The sequence below is a fragment of the Phoenix dactylifera genome, chromosome 8 (assembly GCF_051530095.1).
Source record: "Phoenix dactylifera cultivar Ajwa chromosome 8, Ajwa_hap1_PhDact_Kaust_v1.1, whole genome shotgun sequence".
NCBI lineage: Eukaryota > Viridiplantae > Streptophyta > Magnoliopsida > Arecales > Arecaceae > Phoenix > Phoenix dactylifera.
The window spans coordinates 19,218,065-19,234,365 of NC_143197.1; the positions used below are offsets into that span (position 1 = coordinate 19,218,065).

General features: G+C 38.5%; 2 protein-coding genes across 27 annotated transcripts in view; both read left to right on the forward strand.

Annotated features, from left to right (window-relative positions):
• LOC148702717 (polycomb group protein FIE1-like) overlaps positions 1-16,301 on the forward strand; it is a 25,542-nt gene continuing 9,241 nt past the window's right edge. The window contains exons 1-10 of one of the 24 annotated variants that reach the window (XR_016396191.1): positions 1-140; positions 257-349; positions 480-555; positions 640-719; positions 826-897; positions 3,199-3,258; positions 3,519-3,629; positions 6,076-6,120; positions 10,594-10,638; positions 15,299-15,335. Coding sequence is in view for 17 of the 24 variants with exons in the window: in XM_089924834.1 (XP_089780960.1) it covers positions 42-140; positions 257-349; positions 480-555; positions 640-719; positions 826-897; positions 3,199-3,258; positions 3,519-3,629 (591 nt within the window). In the remaining 7 variants the exon portion in view is untranslated. Of the gene's footprint in view, positions 141-256; positions 350-479; positions 556-639; positions 720-825; positions 898-3,198; positions 3,635-6,075; positions 6,121-10,593; positions 10,639-11,231; positions 11,335-13,511; positions 15,414-15,522; positions 15,580-16,301 lie in introns of those variants that run through there. The other 23 variants (XR_016396190.1, XR_016396192.1, XM_089924841.1 and 20 more) reach the window with 23 other exon arrangements.
• LOC148702718 (polycomb group protein FIE1-like) overlaps positions 15,719-16,301 on the forward strand; it is a 26,559-nt gene continuing 25,976 nt past the window's right edge. For all 3 annotated transcript variants that reach the window (XM_089924831.1, XM_089924830.1, XM_089924829.1), the window contains exons 1-2: positions 15,719-15,805; positions 16,007-16,234. The gene's annotated coding sequence lies outside the window, so the exon portion shown is untranslated. The remainder of the gene's footprint in view (positions 15,806-16,006; positions 16,235-16,301) is intronic.

Here is a 16,301-nt window from a genome sequence, read left to right on the forward strand (position 1 = left end):
CTGATGTAGCTTAGAATTATTGGCCTAGATGTTCTGTTGTGATGTGCAAATATTTGCAGAGTTTTGTTGGTCATGGGGATTCGGTAAATGAAATAAGGACTCAACCATTGAAGCCTTCACTTGTGGTGTCTGCCAGCAAGGTAGATAAGCATTTTTCTTTGTCATAATTAAATGCCATTATACTCTGACATGGTTTTGATGTTATGCTATATTCTCTTTTTTGTGAGTGATGATGTTATGATATTTCCAAAAATAGGATGAATCAGTTAGGCTATGGAATGTGCACACTGGAATCTGTATACTGATATTTGCTGGGGCAGGAGGTCATCGGAATAAAGTTTTGAGTGTTGTAAGTGTGGTGTTCAGTGAAAACCTACTTTACTGTATTTCTTTTGTATCTAGACTTAGTTTTTATACCAATATAAAACCAATGAATGAATATAAGGTATTCACTATTTAAGCACAATCTTGTTTTGTAGGACTTCCATCCCTCTGATATTTACCGCATAGCAAGTTGTGGTATGGACAATACTGTTAAAATTTGGTCGATGAAAGGTAGGCAAGTGATTTGAATTGATCCTTGTGACTGTCTATGCTCTAATTAAGTAGGTTTATCATGACATCAGCTACCTTGTGCAGAGTTCTGGACATATGTTGAAAAGTCATTTAGATGGACTGACCTTCCATCAAAATTTCCCACAAAATATGTGCAGTTTCCAGTGAGTGTGAAATCTTTTATGAATATCTATCAGAAGACAAAGAAATGACAATAGGTTAGAGCTAATTAGTAGTTTCAATAAAATAACTTGACTGCTATCACTGCAGGTGTTCATAGCTTCAGTCCACTCCAACTATGTTGACTGCACTCGGTGGCTTGGTGATTTTGTCTTGTCAAAGGTGAAGTATCTCTTCCCATGTAGTGTAAAGAGTATATTCTTATTTCTTAGTTGACTAATTCCCTAGATTGACTTAGATTTAATCTAGCTAGAATTTGTTCTTGGTAAAATTAAATAAAACATTTGCAAGGAGTGCTATAGTTAAGCTAGTTATATATTAGCATATGTTAAAGGTGGAATCTGTCTACGGCTTACTTGGTGACATGGTATATAAGTTTTCTATGTGTTCGTGCAGGTGCAAATGTATGTAATTTGAGAAGTGAATGCATAAACATTATTTTAGTGTGAATATATTGTTAGGTATATATAGAGCTGGACTTGATGCATGGGTTAGGAATCTTCAAATCATATGTTTTTTGGACTATCTAATTTTTTGGCGGCTTGATGCATCGGTTAGGAATCTTCAAATCATATGTTTTTTTGGTATGTAGGCAATTTAGAAGTAGTGGACACATCCAATAGCTCGGATCATCAATATGAGATTCTCATTGTCCAATGTGGATCTGATTACATTTGAGTGGAGATCTACTCAAGTGTAGCCAAGTCTAGCATATATATATATATATATATGAATGCTTTCTGCAAGGGTGGGAACATGATTTTTCATTAGGGGTTTTTGTCATATATGATATTTTTATTGCCACAAAGAATTAGAAATAATTAAAATAGAAGAACTGATATTCAGGTTCCAGATTAACCATGGGAGACCAATTTTGAATTCAAATGGTCAAGCGTTATCATGTAGTATAGATTAACAGTAAATGAATTCTATATTGTCTGCCTTTTATATTTAATTACAATATAGCATCAATTTGAATAATTTCAATGATCTACACAAGTTTCAGTAATTTAATAATCAAGAAGATCTTCAAATTCTGATATTTCACTTGAAGGCTTAGTTGACATTATGCACAATGACAAATGATTGAACATAATAATGTCATTAAGTTAAAAAGGGGAAGATGAAGAATAGAGGGGTCACCATAATCCTTTGTTTCTTCCTTAGATTCTTCCAATTAGAGGGAACAGAATTGGAAAAAGGTGCAAGGATTTCGGCATAGATTGTGCTATAGTATATTGCAGTAGACACGAGAGAGAGAGAGAGAGAGAGAGAGAGTCTTTGCATGAGATTTTATTTTTCAGTCATTTGACCGAGCAAACCATGGGAGAAATAGCATGAGGAATGTGATGCTTGAGTATTCAAAGGAAAGGTCAATTTGGTAGATGGTCAAAATCCTAGAGGTCATGCTTATTTAAATTAGTTTTGACAAAGATTTTTATATTTTTACTCATTTACTACTCTTCCTCATCTTCTATTAGTCACTAGCTTGAGAGTGAATGAAAAGTATTTTTAAAAAAAAGGAGTGAATAAAAAGTAAAAAGGTAGCCACTTGGGTGAGATAAATGGCTTGGAGTTTCTAAGCTCAAGCACATAAAGTAGAAAAGTAATGTGTAAGGAGGCTTTGAATGATGTCTGACAGTGATGTATGTTTACTTCATGACAGGGATTAACTAGAGAGGAGATGGTGTCCTGTTCTTCTTATTGATTAAGATGAAATCAATCGCCAAGACTTTAGGTAAGAAGTCACCGATTTAGTTGGATGATAGGTGGGATGGCTCCTACTAGACCAAAAATATAGGAGGAGCCAAAAATATAAAGGAGATCAGATTTTTTTTTTTTTGTTTTTGAGGGGAGGGCTGTTCTTAACTTTCAAAGGAATATGACTGGACTTTGGGGGTCTTTGCACCCCAATCTATGTGAGGTCCCCTGGTCTGCCCTTGGCTTTCTGCAGGCCTTAAATCCATCATACTTGGCTCCTATAAGTTGCATCCAATTTATTTAAACAATGTGTGGTAAGAAACTTACACTAAATCAGCATGTCCTATCAAAGTGTAATGCAATCAATTCACATTTGGATGTTTCTGTAAAGCGTAGTAGATTTCTGTTGGCAATCATTGTGTTTGTGATAGATCTTTCTTAAGATGTTAGTTCTTCAATGATTAAATGATTCAGTTATGTCAAATAAGACTGACATGTGCAAATAAATATTACTATCTGGAGCTAATGTATCCACTAGATCATCTGTATGCGATAGAAGTTTGCCTTATCCAATGGAGAACAATTATGACATTGTTATCATAATTTACGATTCATATAACTGATCCAGTTTTAGCTTGACTAATCGTTCGGTATGACTTGTTGGTTTACATCCTTCTGCAGTTAGTGTTTGTTGATGCTGTAGCTTGTGAATTATGTAATGAGTTTCTTGGTATACTGATATATTCTGGTTAAAAACTGCAGAGTGTTGACAATGAAATTGTTTTGTGGGAGCCAAAAACCAAGGAACAAAGTCCTGGAGAGGTGAGGTTCTGGGTAGTTCTTGTTATCCAAGGGCACTTGAGCACCAAAGATTCCACAGATATTCATGCCCCACATGTTTTTTGGTGTAAACTGACATTCTATAGTTCTTAATCCTATATATGTATTTAATTATATATGCAACCTACATACTACTACCTTCATGTCATGGATGTTACTGTTATTGCAAGCTATTGTTTTTTTTATTGTTTCTTCTGCATGTTCAGAGTTATTATCCCTGTAAGATCTAATTGTTTTGTCAGCAAATTCTACTCAAGGAGCTGTTGATATTCTTCAAAAATACCCTGTGCCTGAATGTGATATCTGGTTCATCAAATTTTCATGTGATTTTCACTACAATGCAGCTGCAATAGGTAAACCTCTATACTTGATTATGCGAAATTTTGTATATATAATTTGCTACGATGCATTCATTCTTATATAACTTCGCTGATAAAAATGTGGATCATATACCAACATTTGGATTTTTTCGGTATCCTTTTTGGACTTCTCATGTCGAAAAACCTCTTATTTATATGTTATCATATAGTGGTTTCTTTTTCTCTTTTTCATTTCCTTTTTTCTTTTTTCTTGGAGGGAGACATGGAGAGGGGAGAAACCTCGTGAGTTGGGGATGAGGAATGTTCAGGAACAATTTTTAGATGAGAACCGCAAAGTATTATCCCAAAATTTGGCAGAGATAACAACGCGTCTAGAAGAATTTGACATGGCAACCAATCTACACGTCTTACATCTATATGAGGGTACATACATATATACATGGACAAATACATGAAATAATATTCAGTTTCTACAGGTCAATAGAGTAGAAAACTTTTACTAAAGATGTAGTTTGAGGCTTAATGCCACCGCTTAGCATGTTAGAACTGATACTGAAAATTGATACCACCATGGTTTCATTATATGAAGCATCATGTATGTATAGGACCACTAAGGGTAGCAAAACAGAACACTAAGGGGCTGTTTGGATCCACATACAACTTCTCCATGGAATAGTCCTTATATGACTTGACATGAGAAGGGTTACCAGTAGAAAGATTGGAGCTTTCCCCAATTAAGAAATCCTTGGATTACATAATTCAGAAAAATTTTTGGAGGCCATAAAGCCCCTTTTACAATGAATCTAGCATCCATGCTTTCTGGATTGTGTGATTGGGAGGCTTCCCTGATTGCAAGCATCTCTCCTGTCATCATTTGTTTCCTGAACTTTTGCAATGCATGAAGTTTATCCTGTGGATCAGCTATTCAGACATTCTAATAGGCTCTAAGTGTTTGCCTTGTTATATGGTCAAAGATTGCAAGTGTCCAGGCCAGAGGCTCTATTTGTTTCCCATGTAGGTTTAAGCTTATGCTGCTGATGAATAACATATTTAATGTCCCCTTTGACAAGCTTGGAAGTGCAGCAATGATTTTAAGGTAATAACGTAAGTACTCACTTCTTCCTCCATTTTATTACTTCAAGGCTATTCATAGCAACAATTGTGAGATACGGGCTGAAGTTGGCAGCCCCAGCCGACTTCAGCCCCGTCTTCTTTTTTTGGAAGAGGCCAGAGCAGGGGATCGCAGATGCGATCCCCTCCGGCTTCTTCGGGTGCAGCGAGGGCGGGGCGCCGCGGGCGTTACGCGGCAGCCCCGCGGTCATTCTGCGGCCACCCCATGGCCGCACGAGCGGCCGTTGATTTCGCCCCACTGCCGCGATTTTCGCGGCGGAGAGCTGTTGAAATGGGGTTATAAAACCCCCTTTCCTCCTCCCTTGGATCCTCCATCGAGCACTTTCTCTCCTCCCCCCCTCTCTTCCCTGCTTCTCCTTCTTCTCCAGTGACCGTGTGCGCCACTTCAATCGAGTTCAGCCACCCCGAGAGCCAAGCTCCTTTGATTTTCTTATTCCCCTGTTTTTCGATCTAGTTTGGCCGTTGGAAACCCCACCGCCGTTGCCGCTGCTAGCCGCCGGATCGAGCCACTTGCGGTCGGGATCTGCCGCCTCCGTTGACCGCTGGTAAGCCTTCTCTTGCCCTGTATTTCATGTTCTTTTTTCTGTTCAAGCCCCAAACCGAGGTCATCCTCGGATCCTCCCTCTACGGCCGAGCCGCCGTGGCGCACTGCCACCGGCCACGACCGCCCTACCGACAGCCGTGTCCCCCGCGAGCCGCCGGTCGGGCCACTGTCCGGCCACCTAGGCCGGCCCCCCCTTCCTCCCCTATTTTCCCATCTCCCCTGTCCGTGGGGAGATTGGGAAGGAAGAAGGCCCGTTATGGGCCGAACTGGGCCAAGATTGGGCCCAATTCATGGTGGGCCCAACTTGGGCCCAGTTCACGGTGGGCCCAACTTGGGCCCAGCTTTAAACTGAACCCGAATCCGAACTCGAACTCGAACCCGAAATCAGAACCCGAAACCCGAACTCATTTGGCCAATAAATGGAATTTTGCAGTTAAGCCCTTGACAGTATGTTATTTCATAAAAGGGTCTTCTATAAGTTATGTTTGATCCCTATAAGAAAGATTATTACATAAGAGTCCCCAAATGTATTCGATTGGTCCCTCTACTAAAGTTTTATTATAAAACAGTACCCTGTAATTAAGTATTAGCCCCTGCAATGCATAAATAATCCATTAGAGACCAACTTTGGGGGCCCTATTGGGCTGGATCTATGCGGGTCAATTGGGCCGTGTCCGATATGGGCCCTATCGGGCCATGCCCATTATGGGCCAACTCTGAGCCCTGTTGGGCCATGTCCAATAGTATTACTTTTGGTTTTGCTTAGCTCTGAAATTTATAAAGAAATTAATTAAATGTTAACAGGTGAACCTGATCCGCCTACCTGAAGTAGGAATTAAGCGAGGAGAGGTAAGTAACTTAATACTTCAAGTGTGATTTTTAAATTATTTGATAAATAGATTAAATTCTGAAATATGTTTTGTATTTAGTAAAATGGGTCTGGCATGTTAAATTTCATTTGAAAATTATGCTCTGAAATCCGTAAACTATGACTGGAAAATTTATGAAATATGTTTTTATATATATGTATTCTCAGCATGGCTATGATCTGTTCTGTTCTGTTCTGGCCCCGCCAATGGGGATTATACGTTGGACCTGTCGACTTGTAATATGTGAGGAACCGGTTTCGACACCGCGCCACCGGTGATTAGAAAAGTGGTTTCTGGACACCGTTTTCACCGGTGACTAACAATAGTGGTTTCTGGCACTCTGTGCAACCCATGCCACTGGGTTACATGGCCGTAGCCTATTATGTTGAGATTCTGGTATAAGAGTTTTTGGAAAAATGATAATATGTTTTGGAAACAACAAAATGATGTTATTTATGATTTATTCCAGACATTATCCTGTATTTTGATCTGATATGCTCTGACCCCACTTTGGGGTATTTTGTTGCTTACTGGGCTAGTGTAGCTCATTATTCTATTTTCTCCATTTTTCAGATCTAGAGGCTTGATCTCACGGGATTGAGGAGTGCGTTAGATTTTCCGACGATTCCTTCAGTTATTGGTCCTTTAGTTAGATTGATTAAAGTATTTGACTTACGTAAGCATATGTTATTTGAAATTTTGTAAGACTGCTTTTGAATATATTTAAAAATTTATGTCAACTTTGAACATCTGTGATTGTTCCGATATGTTTTGATGCCTTGCACGCCTGTGCGGCCCGCCGTGCGGGCGTGCGGCGTCTGCCGCGCCTCGAGCTCGGGGCGTGACAGATTTGGTAGTATCAGAGCTCAGGTTTCAGATTTCTAGGGATTGTGTTTGAAATAGTCGGATGGAGCTTAAGTTTTAGGATCTTTAGAATTCGTCGGAAAGTTTGAGAGATGGGCAGACATTAGGCCATTAAACGAAGGTATTTATTTGCTTTTGTTATTGATAAATTTATGTTATTTTACCAGAATTTTGAAATGCTAAAATGCAACCTAATTATGGCTGTAACCAAAGTGTGAATAAGTTATTCTGAGAGTTTTCTTGGTAGAGCAATTTGTATTTCAATGATTAATTAGATTTTGACTAAATTAAGTGAAGGAATATTAATCATGAGATATTATCGTGCAATGTAATTATTTTGGAAGTTTAACTTGATATCAGGCACTATGGATATTGCTTCTAGTTGAAGTTAATTATTTTGGTAGCAATTTAAGATTCATCTATAAAAAGATGTTTAAAGCTTGGACTAGAAAATATTCATTGAAATCTGTATGTGGATCATGCATGGAGCTCGTATATAGAAGGAAAATATACTTGGGGATGAGACTTAAGAGTTCTTATTTGGCTCTACTTGAGACTTGAAACAATTAAGATTGATATTTTGATGGAAAGTCAATTAGTAAATCTTGAGAATATTGGTGGATTAAAATGTTTTTGGGTTGGTCGAAGATAGGACCTCTTTGATTTGGAAAAGTTCTTGATGGTTTTTCTTGTTAATGAAAAATTTCGTTGGAAAGTATAGTGTTTTTGATTTTGATCAATATGGATATCATTGTGTTATTAGTAGATTCTTTTATCTGCAATATATATTAAAAAAAAAATGGGAACTATTACTAAAGGGATGAAATAGTTAATGAGTTTGTGGTGTTTTGAATAGATTCTCTAAGTCTAGTTGTTTACAAGATTCCGAAATGTTGCAGTATTGCAAATAAAAATATTTTACTTATTTAAGGAATTGATCTCAATGTAAAATCATAGAGCTTATATCTTGGAGGAATTTCTTATAAATCTTTGAACCAGATTATTAGATTTGTGTGAGTTAAATATTTATTAATCAAGGCTATGAGTTGATTGTGGATTTTGTATCACCATATGAGAAATGCAAGTGGGATTTCATGAGAGGCCCAAATAAGTTTAGCCTAAAAGAAAAGATTCAGGATGATTAAGTAAGCTCCTAAGTAAGTTAATCTAGAATCTTTTAATTATCAAAGCTTAGAATAAATATTAACTTGTATAATGGAATTGTCAAGGGAAACTAGAATTAGCTTAGTTCAAATTTGGATCTAGAATATGATTACTTGATTATATGATAGTACAAATACGACAACTATCTCAAGGGTTAATCATGACCTAGTGTACTTGGAAAGCAAGGATAAAATTTTGCTTGGATATTATAAAAAAAAAATGTTGATGATCTTGGATTATTAAGAAATTTTGGAGAATATTGATCAGAGTTGCGCAGCGAAAGTATGATGGACTGAGTCAATTTAAACTGGTCAAAAATATTGACTGTGTTTTGGTAACATGTTATTATGAAAGACTGTTGTTCAATAATGAAAGATTTTGTTAATAAGGGAAGGTGTATACTATTGATTCTCAGGTCAATCATGATATGATTATGTTATCTCTTGGATAGAATTTGCTATTTTTGGGTATGCTAAGAAAATAATAATAATAATAATAATTTGAGCGTATCATGACTCGGGTTAGTTGATTGTTGACTAAATATGGTCTAATTTGCTAAGTATCTGAATAAACCATGCATTATTTGCTCCCATCTTATAATTTATAAGTTTAAGTTAAAAGCTTTGTAGCATATTGAATCATGGTATCAATACTTTGCCTTCCCATACCTGCTCTTGTGATTTGATGCAAATCATTTTTGAGATAGACCGTTGCTATCTAATGATCGTCAGTACATGTTCATTTTGTGAATTACATTTCTAGCCATTTAATGATTTGACTCCAAGGTTGGTCATCATCCTTTGAGGGATCAGCACACTACCATGATAAGTGTATGAGATCTATTTCATTTCAATTTCTATCCCAAACACAACTAATTTTAATCAATCCTGTTGTGAATCGATCCTGATCCAATCTCGAGTGAACATGCATCAAGATGATAATTTCAATATGAGATTTTAGTCAGTCACTTATCTAGTGTTAATCTTGCGAGTTTTATGAAATTTTTGATAGTTGATCCAAAGCTATCTATCACACTGATTTTGATCGAGGAAAATGAGATCTTGGATTTATATTACTCAATGGGCTGAGCATCTGAAAGGCCTAGATCTCTTAAATTTCAAGGACGAAATTTTTTTAAGGGGAAGAGAATGTGAGATACGGGCTGAAGTCGGCAGCCCCAGCCGACTTCAGCCCCGTCTTCTTTTTTTGGAAAAGGCCAGAGCAGGGGATCGCAGATGCGATCCCCTCCGGCTTCTTCGGGTGCAGCGAGGGCGGGGCGCCGCGGGCGTTACGCGGCAGCCCCGCGGTCATTCCGCGGCCAACCCATGGCCGCACGAGCGGCCGTTGATTTCGCCCCACTGCCGCGATTTTTGCGGCGGAGAGCTGTTGAAATGGGGTTATAAAACCCCCTTTCCTCCTCCCTTGGATCCTCCATCGAGCACTTTCTCTCCTCCCCCCTCTCTTCCCTGCTTCTCCTTCTTCTCCGGTCACCGTGTGCGTCACTTCAATCGAGTTCAGCCACCCCGGGAGCTAAGCTCCTTTGATTTTCTTATTCCCCTGTTTTTCGATCTAGTTTGGCCGTTGGAAACCCCACCGTCGTTGCCGCTGCTAGCCGCCGGATCGAGCCACCTACGACCGGGATCTGCCGCCTCCGTCGACCGCCGGTAAGCCTTCTCTTGCCCTGTATTTCATGTTTTTTTTTTTTCTGTTCAAGCCCCAAACCGAGGTCATCCTCGGATCCTCCCTCTACGGCCGAGCCGTCGTGGCACTCTGCCACCGGCCGGGCCACTGTCCGGCCACCTAGGCCGGCCCCCCCTTCCTCCCTTATTTTCCCATCTCCCCTGTCCGTGGGGAGATTGGGAAGGAAGAAGGCCCGTTATGGGCCGAACTGGGCCAAGATTGGGCCCAATTCATGGTGGGCCCAACTTGGGCCCAGTTCACGGTGGGCCCAACTTGGGCCCAGCTTTAAACCGAACCCGAATCCGAACCCGAACTCGAACCCGAAACCAGAACCCGAAACCCGAACTCATTTGGCCAATAAATGGATTTTTGCAGTTAAGCCCTTGACAGTATGTTATTTCATAAAAGGGTCTTCTATAAGTTATGTTTGATCCCTATAAGAAAGATTATTACATAAGAGTCCCCAAATGTATTCGATTGGTCCCTCTACTAAAGTTTTATTATAAAACAGTACCCTGTAATTAAGTATTAGCCCCTGCAATGCATAAATAATCCATTAGAGACCAACTTTGGGGGCCCTATTGGGCTGGATCTATGCGGGTCAATTGGGCCGTGTCCGATATGGGCCCTATCGGGCCATGCCCATTATGGGCCAACTCTGAGCCCTGTTGGGCCATGTCCAATAGTATTACTTTTGGTTTGCTTAGCTCTGAAATTTATAAAGAAATTAATTAAATGTTAACAGGTGAACCTGATCCGCCTACCTGAAGTAGGAATTAAGCGAGGAGAGGTAAGTAACTTAATACTTCAAGTGTGATTTTTAAATTATTTGATAAATAGATTAAATTCTGAAATATGTTTTGTATTTAGTAAAATGGGTCTGGCATGTTAAATTTCATTTGAAAATTATGCTCTGAAATCCGTAAATTATGACTGAAAAATTTATGAAATATGTTTTTATATATATGTATTCTCAGCATGGCTATGATCTGTTCTGTTCTGTTCTGGCCCCGCCAATGGGGATTATACGTTGGACCTGTCGACTTGTAATCTGTGAGGAACCGGTTTCGACACCGCGCCACCGGTGATTAGAATAGTGGTTTCTGGACACCGTTTCCACCGGTGACTAACAATAGTGGTTTCTGGCACTCTGTGCAACCCATGCCACTGGGTTACGTGGCCGTAGCCTATTATGTTGAGATTCTGGTATAAGAGTTTTTGGAAAAATGATAATATGTTTTGGAAACAACAAAATGATGTTATTTATGATTTATTCCAGACATTATCCTGTATTTTGATCTGATATGCTCTGACCCCACTTTGGGGTATTTTGTTGCTTGCTGGGCTAGTGTAGCTCATTATTCTATTTTTTTCATTTTTCAGATCTAGAGGCTTGATCTCACGGGATTGAGGAGTGCGTTAGATTTTCCGACGATTCCTTCAGTTATTGGTCCTTTAGTTAGATTGATTAAAGTATTTGACTTACGTAAGCATATGTTATTTGAAATTTTGTAAGACTGCTTTTGAATAAATTTAAATAATTATGTCATCTTTGAATAGCTGTATCTGCTTTGATATGATCTGCTGCCCTGCGCGCCCGTGCGGCCCGCCGTGCGGGCGTGCGGCGTCTGCCGCGCCTCGGGCTCGGGGCGTGACAACAATGATCTCACCATTTGTACTCCCATTAGAATGTTATAAATTTGGCATCTCTTATTACAATCAGATGCAATTTTAGACCATATCTTCTTCTTACCTCCTCCTCCTAGACCACTTCTTTATACCTCCTCCTTCACCATGTAGTTGTCGACCTCCCTATGAAAGTAGCCAGGACATTTCTCTAAGTCTCATTGCAAAATCATTGTAACAACCTTCTTTTAACCATGTGAGACCTAGACAATGGTATGGGAGAATATACTAGGGAAATAAAAAACATGTAAGACCCTTAATAGAGGCCTTTTCTCCTTCTAATCTAATAATTTATTTTATTCTTCCATATTATAGTTTATGGGAGATGACCACAAGGTATTTTTAAAATTTTTGACACCAAACTTTCTCCCAAGATTTGCTTTGTGTTTCAAAGGACAAATCAAATGAGTTAAACTCATTAAGTACCTGATAAATGCTAAATAAGTCTATAAATCAATTCCAGAACTTTTCTTTTGACATGCACAAAACTTAGGGAAAGAATTCTTTTCTTGTGTCATTTTCTTCTTGCACCATACTCTAGGTGCAAAATTTAAGATCTAACAAGATCTTTGGGAAAAATATTTCATGAGATGCTCATAAGTTTAACTGTTGTATTATTACAACTAATAGCCTTGTAGACCTTTGTTTATGACCATCAATGGCATGTAGAAATTATCGAAAATTAGAATGGTGTAAGATTAGCTCTCTAGTCCCTTTCCCTCTGTTCCACATTTTCGTCCTCTCCCTTTCCCCATAGAAAGAGTTTGTGACAAAATAACATGGCCTGCCAAATTGAATCGAACCACCCAGGTTGAGATGTACCAACCCAAATGAATGCAAAATTGGGTTGGTCTGGCCTCTTGGTTCGGGACCCAACTCGAATCTCTTTGAACCAAGTAGAATGTGGTTTTAAATACTATTGGATGGGTCATCTTGGTTTTTTCTTGGAATGGGATGCCTTTCATATCTATACTTAGGATGGTGGATGTCTCATCCAATCCCAGTCCATTCCCCAACTCGTTCCGTTTTGGCACTAAGGATGGTTCCCTATCTCTTGTGATAGTGGGATGCCCCAGTATCTCACCAGTACTAAAACTTTGCATGGACAAGTGACATGAGCTTTAATGTGTGTACAAGAATTTGACATGGCAACTTGGCAAACAGTATATAGAGAATATATTTATGCTTTTATCGATGCATGCTTTTTGTATAACTTATTACCAGCTGGACTAGCCTACCCCAGCAAGTTGCTATGAATCCACAAGGCCCCTATGAAGAGTTATTCTGCCTTTATCTATATGTACATAACACTGACAATTGATGCCATCTTTGATTGGCTTCATGTAGTATCAACGAGGGTCATAAGTTTCCGACTTGTATAATTTTTTTTCCAAATAACGTTGCCAGAAGAATAGTTAATAAGTAGCAAGGTCTTTTCTATGTTCCATGGATGGTATTACAACCCAAAATCCTTTGTATGGTGTGCACTTCTATATGCTAGTTGCTTGAACTAAATCCATGATATGATTGAAAAGGTTGGATCAGTTTTAGCAAGTAGTCTTACAAGCTTACGGTCCACTTTTCCAATTTATATTCTTTGCGAATTTCCAAATCTCTCATGCTTGATTGCTTTGGAACTTCAATAACTTTTTTCAAGTATTCATACGTTTCGACTTTCAAGACTAACGACTTATTTGAGAAAATCTTTAGAGTTTATCAATTTATGTATGATTTTTATAATATGGTATATAGTTTAAGTGGGTGATGAACTAATTGAAGAGGATTGCATGAACCTAGAACAAATCTTTCACCAATACGTATTGATTTAGATGTCCGTTGTGCAGCCTTTTTAATAAATATGACCATAGTATCCAATAAGGAAGTAGCTCATACTAGACATCTCAATTCTCAAAGGAAGGTTGAAATGAAAAATTTGCAAACAGGACTGAAGAGATGTCTTTATCCATTAATTTTCAGGTAAAAGGGAACCATGCATTGGAAGGCAATTTGTGGGCATGCAACCTAAAGAGGCAAAAGTCCTGGTCCAAGAGAGATTTATTAATACATGAAAGCTATATTAGACGATGTATTGTATAATTGTAAAATCCCCAAGAGGCTGCAGTCTGAATTTTGATTTGGATCTGATGACTCTGGGTTTTATTTGCATTTTTTTATAGAATTCTATGTGGCATTTAATGCTTGACACATGGGCTTTCTAAGCCCTAAACTGGAGAAGGGGCACTGACCAGCATATTTTTAGTACTTGAGAAACTTCTGTTGCACTGCTCCATGCTTTTTAAACCTAAAGGGATTGAGCTAAATCTGATGGACCATATGTCTGCTGAGATTTGGCTACAAATAAGAATGAGGATGCACCAATAGATGGAGATGAGGAGAACAATGGGAGGATCTGACCCGGTAGAAGTGCCTGCCTTCCCTTCTTTTTTTCCTTTCTTTTGTTCGTTTTATTCTTTTCTTTCCCCTCTTTACTTGTGTTTCTATATTTCTTTATTTCCTCCTTTTACTTGCTTTCTCCTTTTTCGCCTCTTTTTTCCCACTACTTTTTCTTTGCCCAAAGCTTTTCTTGGTGCCTTCTTGGACCCACAAACTAGTCAACCCCATTGGTGAATCAAATATGTTGTGGCCACTGAAAGTTCAGATTTGCACCATCTTTGCCAATAAGAACCACAGTTAATGTCTAATCTTAATCATTGGATCAAGGGGCATCTGAAAACTTTCAACTTACCCCCTACAAGAAAAACATACTGAGGGCATAACTTTCTTTCTTGTTACCCATCTTAAAATGCACGGCCAAGGTGATGAGACACTGTTAGTTGTATACATATTTTAGAATGTACATAAAAGTAGTTTTGGCGGTCCCCAAAACATGGTTTCGCGCAAATAACTTTTTTTGCTCTAGAAAAAAGTTAAACTGAGCGATCACATGATCCACAAGTAATAAGTTACCAAGCTTAGGCACCTTAATGAACCATGGGGATCATCTTTTTCAATATCCTTATGCTTTATGGTTACAAAACATAACTATGCTTGTCATGCCCTGTGAATACAAAACCTGCTGTCTGTGTGACTCTTGACAATACCACTAACAATAAAGTAACAAGAAGAATGACTGAAGTCAGAACTCTGTACCTGAAATTTGAGCATTCTAATACTAGAAGCATCATCAAGTTTGATCTTAATTGGTAAGAAAGCTTACTCGATGAGTGCAAAAATAATTTTAGTACTTGCTTACTCAACTTCATTTTTTTTGATGAAAAATAGAGCAAATCTCAATGAAAGCTTTTGGGATAAGAGTATCGATAGTGAATCTAATGATATTATCCTTTCAGTCTTTGTTTGGCCTGGTGAGAATCCAGTACTCTTTAGAAATGCATGACTCTTGGAAGAAAATGAAGCTATGAGCACCAAGCTTCAACATCATCATGTGCCATCTCAGAATTAAAAATAATAGGCATTTAATTTCTTCCTCTATGTTCCTAGGAAGATTTCCTACTACAAACTAAGAAATTCCTTCTCTGGTCCTTCAAGAAGAGGTTCCAGAAGAAGAGAAAATGAGTTCGGAAATTTCCTCATCTACCATCCGCTTTCACAATAAAGCGGGGACCAATCTTGTTTCTAGAGAAACTAATATTTCCTAAGCAAAAAATAAGACTTAGCAAAAATAAATATTATTGATGTAATACATCCATATTATCTGATTATATCAAAGTATTTCTTTTTATTAAATGTTTTATGTTTGGCAGTTGTTTGGGTGATCTTGATATCATGAACTGGTAACAGCTTCCACTGAGCAGGAAATCGAGAAGGAAAGATTTATGTTTGGGAGCTTCAGTCCAACCCACCTGTTCTCATAGCAAGGTTATTATGACTTCTAACTTTGTTATTTTAACACAATCTCTCTTATTTTATTGCTGTATCTCTTCCTATTATGCATAGCGACTTTTGCTGACAAATCAGTTTGTTGCAGACTAGCTCTGCTCTGTAAATCTCCCATAAGGCAGACAGCACTGACCTTTGATGGAAGGTACTTAAGTCACTCCCACATCATATCAGTACATTATGCTTCAATTGAATTTTGAGCACATCCATCCTTAAAAGATCATAGGTTCACCTTTCTTATGTATATATTAGTTTGACCATGGGAACTCAAACTGGTCTTTGTACTACAGCACCATCCTTAGCTGTTGTGAGGATGGCTCAATATGGCGCTGGGATGTAGTTCAGTCATGATGCGACCCATTAATTTGGAGGTACTCTTTCCTTGCAACCAATGCGCGATTTTAGCTTTTGTTTGTAAGCTAGATGAGTAGAACAATTTATTGTCTTGCATCCATAATTTCAGCTTGTTACTTGGAAGAAAGTCTTATTCTGTGGTTCTATCACATATGACCATGCTACCCAGGAAAGTAGCCACATTAACTTATTGTCGCGCTACTCTGCTAGCTGTGCAGGTCCTACTTCAACTTGATGGTCACTTTTCAGTACTTGTACAACAGGGTTGCTGTATCTAAATGATGTAGAAGTAGCTGCACCGCTTGGATCAGATTTTCGTCTCCAGAAAGCCCCATCTTTTCTTCATTTTTGTGCTTCCTGTGTTCTTGTAGCCTTCTGCTCTTGTACTCAATGTTATAGTGCGGCTACGGGCGATCAGCAAGAATCACCTTATCCAGAATCTGGAGGTATGATAGAAGCATTATGAATTTGCTATGGATTTAATGGTACCTTTTTAAGAGGTTGCACCTAGTA